Consider the following 12,722-nt stretch of genomic DNA (forward strand, 5'->3'; position numbering starts at 1 on the left):
ATACCAAAAATTAACGAATCTGAATTCATGTCTTCAATCCGCTCCTGAAACATTGTTTGACGTATGTTCCTAAACCAAGACGTGCAACGAACGAATTTACTTCCGAAGAGGCGCCATGCAAGCTTCAAAAATATCTTTGTCTATTTCATATAGAAAATGAAAACGGGGAATGTGTCAGAGACAGCAACCCGACAAAATAGCAAACAAAAAGCCTTCAACTGGCCCTTAAACAATAATCTATACTAGTTCAGCTATATGGACGCCGCGCTAAACCCCAAACAAGACTAACAAAGACGAGAGGTTCCTGACTTCGGATAGGCGCAAAAAAATGCGAGAGAGATCTCAACCCTCCCCCTATACCTCTACCAAATGTGGAATAAACAAACACACTTCAAAACGCACAGTAAAACTCATTCCAAAAGAAGTCCGAGTCCGATGTTAGAATAGGTAACAGAAGAAACTAAGACAACACAAATTAACAAAAGACTACTAGCAGTTACTGACAGCCACCTCTAGATCTCTCAATTAAACTGATCGAAAGAATGTGTTTTCATCATATTAAAATCAACCACAACTCCTCCCGTTAGGGGTTTAGTATCATGCCATGACAAGTTATACGAGAAGAACATGACCCGTATCATGCAAACATAAGGGTTTAGAATAAATGTGATTATATCCGATGCAAAGACCCTCTGAGTGAATCAATATTGATTAAAAAAAAGCCATTTTTAATTACTTGATTTCAGTATTGTAACTATGTCCCTTGTAAATAAGCTTGTTGAAAGGTTTTGTTAGCTTTTGAGGTGAATGACAACATCTTCGTGCTTTGTACAGAATGTTTCTATAAAATATGGGATGTAAAATACCTGAACGTATAAGATGTCTGCACGTTGATTTCACCGGTGTTGATTTATATTTACGAATGATGCCCTTGTACCGATGATAAAATTTAGTAAAGGTTTTGACAAGTTTGTGATATCTAAAACCCTGGTGTAATAATTTTACAATAATACAGAGATTTCTTTCGTTAAAATCAAATACATTGTTACATATACGGGCTAATCGAACAAGTCTAGATATGAAAACACTACAACATAACAATAGGAAATTAAAAACCATCTCTTGTATCGTAAGTTTTTGCATTAAGCTTCCCGTAAGAGATATAGATATCAAGATGCAGGAAAGGGGGTCTCCATTGTTAGTATAAGCTTTATCTAAGTAAGTTCAACAGGATAAATCTTTCGTGTACACACTTAAGACGTCATTATTGAGAGTCAAAGTATCATCCAAATTTCGAAAAGAGTTATTAACCTATTGTATTAGATGTTGTTTCGATGGGTTTTTGATGATTTTATGCGTACATTGTGATTCGTAATAACAAATAAACAGGTCCACAATAAGTGGTGACAATTGTCCCCTTTGGAATTCCGATAACTTAGCGAACACAAAAGTTATCTCGTAAAAATTTAAGTGCAGTTATCTTATCAAAGCAGGTCCAGTTGGCATACTTCTTTTGTTTTTTGTTACTTAAAAAAAAATCCTTAAAAGCATAGTACCTAACCAATAAACCAGTCATAAATTGTAATGTACATTGGTTGCCTACAGTAGAAATACAACGACTTACAAGTTTCACTAGGTAAACGTGTGGCACTGAGTTCATGCACAGTTTATTCAGCTGAAATATGACAAACGGACGAGAATTTTAGACTGTAAATTACAGCTGCTTTTGAGCAAATTTGTTTTACCAGAGAAATTCGACAAGTTTTTAATGTGAACTGAGATTGCCTGTGTGTATCCTTAGTTACAGCGGAATATGACGGTTGTTTACGGTAAATTTTCTGCCATGACTAGCTATGCCTATGTGCATGCATCCTTAGTTACAATTGAAACACTTATCTGCCAATGTCACAGTCCAACAACAGAAGGAATGGTTCCCAGTCAAGACGCAGACAGATAAGTTGCCGACGAAGACGTCTTTTCAAATAAAAGTTTTGTTGTACACTATTGTCTTATCTTTACAAATAAAATTTGAACCCAACTCTCCCTCCACCCCCCCAAAAAAATATAAATAAATAACAAGCAAACAAACAAAATAGCAAAAAATAATTAAAACTCTTAACAAATAACAAAACAATAAACAACAAACCTAAAAAAACCTACACAATAAAAAAAAAAAAAAAACTAAAAAAACACAAACACCAATAAATGAAATAAAAAAAAAACAAAAAAAACCCAAAGAATTTGAAAAAAAACCAACACAGAACAAACAAAACAAACAATAAACAATAAACAATAATAAAAAAAAAAAAAAAACCAACAAAAAAAAAACATTACACATATCAAACAAACAAAGAAAATGAACAAATAATAAACAAAAAACTATTCACACAAAACATATAACAAAACCATTTACACAAAAAAAAACCCACAATAAACGCAACAACACACAACATAACAAAATAGCTCCATTCTCATAGAAAACAAACAAAACAAACAAATAAATAGAAAAAAAACAACAGCAAAGCAATAAACAATAAACAAAACAATAAAGCAAATAAGAAACAATACATCCTGGGGCCTTTTATAGCCGACTATACGGTATAGGTTTTTCTCATTGTCGAAGGCCGTACGGTTGCCTATAATTGCTTACATCCACTTCATTTGAACTTTGGTGGATAGTTGTCTCATTGGCAATCTACCACATCTCCTTATTTTGATAATAAACAATAGGGAAAAAAACATGACTAAAATAACACAAAACAAACGAACAAACAACAATTCACACAAAACAAAAAACGGAACCATCAACACAAAAAAATCCCCAGAACTTAACAAAACATTCCCATTCCCCTAGAAAACCAACAAAACAAACAAACAAATAGAAAAACCAACAGCAAAGCAACAATAAACCACAATATAATCTAACGGAGCACAAAAAGTAAACAAGACAACCCCTTAATGAACAAACAAATTGCAAATGAAAACAAATAAAAATAAATACAACAAAAACAACAAAACAATAAAAAACAAACAAAAATTTAATAAAACAAACAAAAAATTCAAATCAAAAACGAATATCAATCATAACAGAACAAAAAACATAGAAAAAAATATAAGCGACCAAAAACAAACGCTGTCATATCCCCCCCTTTTTCCACCCAAACAAAACATGAACAAACTAATCAAGATATGACAACAATCCTACGCCCCAAACAAACAGACAAATCAACAAACAAAACAATATTAAAAACAAATTGAAATACAAAATAGAACAAATCAAATGAAATACCAAAGTATTCTACAACAGAACAAGATCTAATTTTAATTTATCACTTTGTTTTGGCTTTTCGACTTTCGGGTGTGGAAACATAATGTGTATCATCATTTTCTATAATTTGAAATATTTGCACATTTCCAATGTGTTGGTGTCGTTAAGCAATTTACCATACAACATACATGTGTAATGCAACCTGCGAGAAGAAATGTTCTGTGCTGTCACGCGGCAATAAACTGAAAAGTTGAAAAGTAAAATAACAAAAGTACCGATCTCCCAGGAAAATTCAAAACGGAAAATCCCTTAACAAATGACAAAATCATTATCTCAAACACATCACACGAATGGAAAACAACTATCAAATTCTTGACTTGGTACAGGTATTTCCTTATGTAGAAAATGGTGGATTAAACCTGGTTTTATAGCTAGCTATACCTCTCACTTGTATGACAGTCGCATAAAATTCCGTTACATTGACAACAATGTGTGAGCAAAACAAACAGACAGATATAATAGGTAAAAAAGATTGAGAACAAGAATGTCCATAGTACACGGATGCCCCACTCGCACTATCATTTTCTATGTTCAGTGGAACGTGAAATTGGGGTCAAAAATCTAATTTGGCATTAAAATTAGAAAGATCATAGCAAAGGAAACATGTGTACTAAGTTTCAAGTTGATTGGACTTCAACTTCATCAAAAACTACCTTGACCGAAAACTTTAACCTGAAGCGGGATAGTCAAACGGAAGGACAAACGGACAGACATACGAACAAACGGACGGACGAACGGACGCACAGACCGAAAAACATAGCGCCAATAAATGGGGTAACAAATGTGGGAAAAGGAGGTGCGATGAGAACAAACACTGTAGATAATTATTCTTCATTTTTTCTCATAAACTTTCAAATTTCAAGGGAATAAGATATACGCCAGTATTGGATAAAGAATTTTCCGGGCCCACATATGAGGGTCTGTATGGGTAAACAGAATAGGGAATAATGGACCAAATCTACAGAAAAATGAACACAAAAAAAAGAGAGAAAAATGGGGTGCTTAAATATAAAGAATTGAGAATAATGGGTAATAAATATAAAGAATAGAGGAAAATTACACAAAAATGTAAAGAATACAGAAATGAAGCCCCCCTCTCCAATCCAGACTCGCACATTTATATAATCCCGAAAATAACCCTCAAGATGAAACGATTAAATGATCGTATATGGCGTCAACAAATAAATTCCGACAAATTTAAAGGACAAGAACTTTAGCAAATCTAGAAACTTATGATGGAATCAGCAGATTCAGACTTAAAGTTATTAACCCATTCCTAATTTAAAGATTCCGTTCTTGTACATTGTTCTTTTAAACATGAAAGAAAAACACAAAAACACAATGTCATTTGTCAGCCATGTTTGTTTACATGAGTCTAGGATGCTCTCTATCACGTCCGCGTCTTTGAAATAAAACTTAGCGACGGTCGTCTGTGACAGTCATTCCCGCCATCGATTGCCGTGGGACAAGCCGTTGCACGTTATTCAAAGCATAGTACCTAACCAATCTGCCATCAAACAAAATGTTGCACGTCCATTAAAGCATAGTACCTAACCAATTAACCAGTCATAAATTGTGATGTGCATTGACGGCCTACAGTAGAAATATTATTATTATTATTCAGTGATTATTATTATACAACGACTTACAAGTAAACGTGTGGCACTGAGTGCATGCACAGTTTATTCAGTTGAAATATGACAAACGGACGAGAATTTTAGACTGTAAATTACAGCAGCTTTTGAGCAAAAGCATTTTACAAGAGAAATTCGACAAGTTTTTACTGTGAACTTATTCTAGGTCGCCCGTGTGCATCTTTAGTTACAGCGGAACATGACGGTTGCTTACTGTAGATTTTCTGCCATGACTAGCTTTCATTGTGAACTTGTTAGGTTGTGCATTCTTAGTTACATTTTAAACACGATAATCTGCCATCGTCACAGTCCAACAACAGAAGGAATGGTTACCAGTCAAGACACAGACAGATAAGCTGCCGACAAAGACGTCTTTTCAAATAAAAGTTTTGTTGTGCACTATTGTCTTATCTTTACAAATAAAATTTTAACCCAACTCTCCCCCCCCCCCCCCTCCCCCTCCAAATAATATTATAAATAAACAAATAAACAAACAAACAAACAAACAAACAAACAAACAAACAAAAAAAATAGCAAAAAACAATAAGCTCTTAACAAATAACAAAATAATAACATTAAAACAATAAACCATAAAAACAAAACATAAAACAAAACAACAAAACAATAAAATAAACAAAAACCTAAAAAAAAACCAAGTAAATAATAAACAATAAAAAAAACCAAACACCAATAAATAGAATTAAAAAAACATAAAACAAAAAAACAAAAAAAAAACATAAATAATTAACAAAAAACCACACAGAACGAAAAAGCAAAAAACCGAATGAAAAACAATGAACAACAAAAAACAAAAAAACAATTGAAATAACAAAACAATAAAATAAAAATTACACATATCAAACAAACAAAGAAAATGAACAAACAATAAAGACAATAAACAAAAAACAACTCACACAAAACAAATAACGAAACCATCAACACAAAAAAATCAACACAACAACCACAACATAACAAAACAACCCCATTCCTCAAGATTTCCAAGTGGTGAAGTTGAAATCATCTCTTTGAAAGTTTTACGGACGCCATCACGAGTTGATTTACCGTTACGGAATATCTGTTTCACAGATGACGACGGATATGTTTCAATCGTCGTAACCACAATCCCGCCCTCATTTTTCCCGAATGAGACTTATCACTGAAGTGTATTTACATGAGCAACACGACTGGTGCCTCATGTGTAGAAGGATGTGCTTACCCTTCCGGCAGCACTTCAGATCACCCCCGGTTTTTGGTGGGGTTCGTGTTGCTCAGTCTTTAGTTTTCTATGTTGTGTTTTATATACTGTTGTTTATTTTCGACTTAAAGAGTTTGAATGTCCCTTTGGTATATTTCCTCTCTCTTTGATATAAATTGGTTTACAAACAGAAACGATAGTTGGGATGCTTTGTCTGCGGAAACAGCAACAAACGATTTTACCAGATACAGAACCGACTGACGAACGGACGGATGGACTTACCGACGGGTGGATGCACAGAGTGGAAAACATAATGCCCTGTAGGCGGGATATTAAAACAGATCACAACACTTTGGTCCAAGTCTTGGTATTTTGACACCCCGCATGGAAATTTGCCCCTACATGAGAAAAATGTCCATGAAAATTATTCAGTATTTCACAGTTCTTCTAATACAGTTGTCATTTTCCTTAAGGTAAAAAGGGGGTATACTTTAATCATTGGTTGCAAATGGCTGCATATGATCGGTCCAGATTTTTTACTGAAATTAGAAAATTTGATGCGAAAATTGAATTTATTTGTGAGACTTTTTAATTAGATGGAGAAATAGTTACGCACTTTTCAGACCATTCCTACGCTTCTGATTCATATATTCATGTATAAATTATACGTTACTATTAGGGAGAGTCTACGGAGCCCTGTTATATTCTGATACAGATAAAGAATTGTGCTTTTTCAAAGTCGATCGCTGGAAGTATAAAGTCGAGCGCTATCGAAAGTCGAGCGCTGTAAATCTCAAGTCAAGCGGCTGGAAATGTAAAGTTCAGCGCTTTATATGCGAAATCCAGCGCTTTATATGCAAAATCCAGCGCTTTATATTCAAAGTCAAGCGCTGAACTTTACATCTCCTGCGCTGGACTTTGCATCTCCAGCGCTGTACGTTATATGTACTTCTCTCGACATTACATCTTCAGTGCTAGACTTTTAATATATCTACAGCGCTAGATTTTACATTTGCGGCGCAGGAGTTTACATATTCATCTCTGTACTTTATATCTACAGATTTGTACTTTAGATCTACAGAGCTTGATTTTAGACCTACCGCGCTGGAATTTTGATCTTTAGCGCTGGGATTTAGATCTACAGCGCTGGACTCTGCATCTTCTGCGCTTGATTTTGAATCTGCAGCGCTAGACTTTTCAAATTTCCAGCGCTTGACTTTCAAAACCACAACTCTTTATCCGCTTTATGAGACCAGCAGGGCTCCGCCGGTAAAATTCAAATACATACAAACCTTTGAAATATATATGTCACTGCTTAAAATTGAGAATTTTATAACCAAAACCTATTGTCAATTTTGTGCAATATCCCGGCCTTTTGACTTAGTCAAATCTCAATAACTTTCCGGAGCTCACCAGGTAAAGCACCTACTGATTCATAATATGTCTCAGGCCTTTCAAGCCAAAATCTGACAATTTTTCACAACCATAGTTTTGAAAACAGCTAGATATTTACTATATTTTTGGCAATGTATGAAAACATATATCGTTTTTAATTTAGACTTCTCATCTACCTTTTAAAATTGGTATTATCCGTAATGTATTCGAATTATGTCCCAGATCTCATGAGGTCAAATACTACTTTAGGAAGATATTTTTAATTATTTTTCCATTTGGTTATTGACACTGGAGTATCTTTTCATGAGGTGTCAAAATACCAAATAACATTAGCCGATAGACTCAATAGTAAGTAGATTTAGCTTTGTAAATGAGAATGCAGGAGATACTTTATTACATTATAAACATCCAATCACAGAAACGGACTTATAGATCCGGACATCAATTTTATTAACCAATCAAAAAAGTTGTCACATAAACATCTCGACAGCCGATCATGGCAGACCATAATAAAGGAGGATTTATATCGAAAGCACAAAAAAAGTTAACGCGCACAAAAACGAAGGTAAGAAAAAATATTCTATTTGCACAAAAATATTCAAAAACATTATTTTCTATTTTACAGGTCGAGAAAACATATGACACGATGTAAAGGGCACAAAAAAACACATTTTCTTCCAACAGGTGTCTGCTAACTTTTGATTGTCCCGTTGTTCATGAATGCGTGAAAAAAAATGTGTCAACTTCCTAAATTATTTACTTATTGTATTTATATACGGATTTTAAATATTTATCTATTCAATTTCAGTGTATCAAAATTTCATATGTTCATTTTATACAAGATACTTTTTAGTGTACTTTTTAAAATATATTTATTTTACTGTTGACGCACGCGGAAGTCAAATCAGTGTTGTTTGCATCGTTTATCAGAAATACTACAATTAATGAATTATTGACAAATTTTGACAGCTTCATAATAAGATTGCTCTTGGGTATTGTAGTTTCTTACATATCTGTATGACAGTTAAATCACCCGAGATGTTTATAGAAGATATTACACCCTTGTGAAGACTGAAGTTGTAATCTTCTTATCTCTCTCGACTCCTAATTGTTGGAAGAAATCCATTTGATTTCATAGTTTATCCACAAAATCATGAATACATTTGTTGTCTAACAGTTTGATATCAGGAAAATAGGACTGCTCTGAAACAATCCATACAGCATGTACAGTGGTGTAGCATATTTGTCACAGAGCTGAGTGGTCTTTTTCTTTAATTAAATCATAGTGTCTGTGTAGTTGACAAGCATGTGATTATGATTTATATTATTTACCAAAAGATAAAACAGTAAATGATTTGTCAAAGAATTTGGAATTAATGATACAAAAAGCATATATAAGAAACAATATCCTAAAACATAGATTAAAAAAAAGTAGCAGATTTTTCAGTTGGTGTAGTATTGAAATGAAAAAATATAATTTTATCCACGAGGAGATATGATGGTACATGTACAATGTACAAAAAATGTATGTCTCTGCCACCAGCCATTTAGTCTTAAATTTTACCACAGTGTTTACAGTTTCTGATAATAATTTTATTCATGACAACATTTGAAATTGAAAAGCAACTGAGAAGTTACATTTGTAATGTACAAAAATACTGAAAATAGACATAGAGTCACATCCCTTTATCAAATATGTAAACCTGTCATTTTCCAGGTGGGAATATTAAAAATATATCTTGACACAATAGTGTAAGGTGTGGAGGTGTTTTAGTCACCAGAACACAACATAACAATCTTAATAGCACCAATTAATAAAACATATTAGAGAGGGAGTGTATTGGTCAAGCTTCAGGTCATCAAACAATTCTGAGACATTAGAAATAATGAGAATTGATTGACAGTGACATGATATTCCTTGTAAATTTTAACATGTACAATGTACATGTATATATTCAGGACAATTAAAAAATTATTTTTTAGACCATACATCCTTAGTTAAAGAATAGTTATTTCAATAGCAATTTAATTGAAAAGCATGTACTGATTAGTTATATTTGAAATGTAAGATACAGATCAATGCTGATTTATCATTCTAAGGTTAGATTTGATTGAGACTCATGATCACAAACAGTTGCAAACTCTCAGAGTTTCAATTATCGACTTATTAAAGTACAAATATATTATTTATGTATGAGAATCTATGCTTGTTTTTTTGGAAGTACTACAAAAGTTTTTATGGATCTAGTCTTTCTGCTTTCTTGAAATTAATGTAAAATCTGTTCATTGACAACATTAAATTTAATATTCAAAACATTTCATCAACAGAAACTTATACATTTGTACATGTGTGTGACAGTCTTTTCATTGAACTACACAGTTTGAAGTTTTATAGTACTTATCCTTAACATGCTTAAGGACTACATGTACCATGTCAAAGAAGTTCATGTCAGTGTTACATTAAAGGATTTATATATACAGATGATTAATTTAATTTGTTTATATAATATATGTTATCTAGAATATGCGTGAAATTTTTACCACTGTTGGTTTAATTCAATAATTTGTACAATTTGGTTTTGAAATTGATCTGAATATACATAATGTAGTGATTGATTGTCAGTTGCTTAATGTCCAGTGGCAAGAATATATATTATATATATATGTATAATTGAATAGTCTGAAATATTTACACATAAATATTATAAACATGATAAAGCAGAACAAACAAACAAACAAATAAAAAAAGAAAAACAAATGATAGAAATGTCATCATTAATGATAGGTAGACAGATTTCTGTTAAGTCTGCTATTGTAGGTGTAGCTTGTTTTGTAAATGACTTGAGGCAATAGACCGTTGATGAATGACTTGTAGTACTTTAAGGTGTAAAACTGCATAAAAATACAATATTATACCTTCTAGGTGTAAATTATATTTAATTACATAGGAGAAATCTTTTGTGTTTTAAATTTGATGATCTAGTAGTTGAAATTTTGATTAATGAATGATCATAAAAAAATGATAAGAGTAAAAGTTTGTTTGTGTAATAAAAAAATCTGGTTATATTTCATATATACATATATATATATAAAAAGATGAGGTCCGGGACACAGTTATCGTCCTTTGATTTTCGTTGTCTACAAATATAGTCCATAGTGTGGACAGTGTATTACTTGCAAATGTTTTTCATACCCCTTCCCAATTTATTTCCTCATCTGTTCATGTTTTATGTCTCAAATAGCAAGTAGGGGGATGAAAGTACATGTACACTGTAAACAAAATTTGGGTCATTATAAATTAAAGTAGTGATTTGGTCCACTTGAAAAAGGTTAAAAATTAGTATGTCTGAACCTGTCAAACAGAATTCAAGATCCCCTTCTAACATAAAATTGTCCATATCTTGACTTAGAGCTGGTACACTTTTCTATAATTTTGATATAATTTGTCCCAAAAGTACCGGTAGTACACTACACTAAAAATCTTTTTGAGCTATCGCAGGTGTGATTTCTTTAAATTTCAATTTATTGTCGAAAAGAAATGCACTACGAAACAGTTGTGTTCAGGGCCATGATTGTAAATGAGACGTCTATCCACCAGAAACCAAATGATGTGGATATGAACAACTATAGCTCACCATTTATGCTATAAAGCCTTCAAAAATGAGCACTGACATGAATAAATGTAAGACAATTCAAAGTTTCAAACTAGATAACCAACAGCCTGAGTAATGATAAAACAATAAGCTAAAAATAAATATATATGATGGACTGCAACCAACGACAACCAGTGAATTAAATCTCTTGACTAGGGACAGACACTTTTGTTTGGTTTTAGAAAAATTCTTATGAAGAGCTTTGAGGTTATAGTATTTGTCATGCTTATTATATCTTAGTATTTGGCTTTTATCTTATTTAGATCCATCCAATATATTTTTCTTTTCCAGCATGTCCAGACTCTGATATATAAAAAAACAATATGAAAGCAATTTCCCAAAATTTAAACCAATTACATAGTTCATATAGAACAGTTAATATTTTATCATCTGCACTGCACACATACAATAAAATGCACCAAAAAGTATTCACTGGCGATTACCATATGGTTGTAATAGCTTGTGGAAGTTCATTGAAAAGGAAAATCCCTGCATGTAACATGTATCTGTACATTTATTTGTCTGGTAGACATATTTGTGTAATTTACATATATAGAAGTAGGTAAAAAGTTTATCTGATTATCAAATATGGATAGTTATGTCAATAAGACAGTGTTTAATGACTGATAAATGGTCATTTAGATATCAGCTTCTAAATTCTTTCAGATACAGGATAATTTAAATGCACAAATAGGTTTCTCCACACTCTATATCAGACTACAGTACATTTGGACTTAATTTAAAAATGATATTTTTATTGTAACTCTTATAACAATGAATTATAATACAATAAGGTAGTGGTAAGAACATGATGAATGTAACATGTAGTTTTCAATTTTAGCAAATGCTATCCATTGTAAATAAAAAGTTAAAAAGCTACAAACAATAAATACCCTCTGACATATCTGAGAATATGCAAACAATAAAACGAGTGCAATCTTGTGTTTTGCAGTGACAGAGATATTTAAAAAAAAAAAATTTCTATGATTTTTTACTATTTATTTTTAGTGTACTGGACTTAACAGTTTTTTGACTTTCAAAGATCGAATTTTTTAAAAAAGGTTTCCCATTTTTTTATCTACCGGTATAGGTCAGTTAGAAAAATTTCATAATATTGTACAACAAAATCTAATGGCTATGTGCCAAAAGCTGTTTATGCCAAAATTTCCGTTTGCAATCTTTTTCAATGGTTGACAAGATGCTTTAGTACATTCTTCAGAAGAAAAGCCTATACCTTATCCAGAAGTTAGTAAAATGCACCTAGTCCACTTTGATTATAGTCATTAGTGCATGGTTGCAACACTGCAGCAAATGTATGTAATGTACAAAATTGCTTTAGGGTAAACATTATTAATATATAATGGATAATAATTTTCACCTATCCTGTGCACTATTATATAGCACGACATGCTATTAAATCAAAAGGTAGCATGTTACATTATATAAACCGAAGGTGGTAACTCATGATCAAGTATTGTTAAACTCCTGAGGATTTTTTTTCTTTTTTCTCTCCCATC

At 32.3% G+C, this 12,722-nt stretch overlaps 1 protein-coding gene across 4 annotated transcripts in view; it reads left to right on the forward strand.

Moving 5' to 3' along the window:
* Window positions 1–8,019: 8,019 nt before the first annotated feature.
* The window catches only part of LOC127729066 (myc box-dependent-interacting protein 1-like), a 53,361-nt gene continuing 48,658 nt past the window's right edge, over window positions 8,020–12,722 (forward strand). For all 4 annotated transcript variants that reach the window (XR_007994483.1, XM_052236713.1, XM_052236715.1 and 1 more), the window contains exon 1: window positions 8,020–8,117. Coding sequence is in view for 3 of the 4 variants with exons in the window: in XM_052236713.1 (XP_052092673.1) it covers window positions 8,049–8,117 (69 nt within the window). In the remaining variant the exon portion in view is untranslated. The remainder of the gene's footprint in view (window positions 8,118–12,722) is intronic.

The sequence above is a fragment of the Mytilus californianus genome, unplaced genomic scaffold (assembly GCF_021869535.1).
Source record: "Mytilus californianus isolate M0D057914Y unplaced genomic scaffold, xbMytCali1.0.p SCAF_2, whole genome shotgun sequence".
NCBI classification, from domain to species: Eukaryota; Metazoa; Mollusca; class Bivalvia; order Mytilida; family Mytilidae; genus Mytilus; species Mytilus californianus.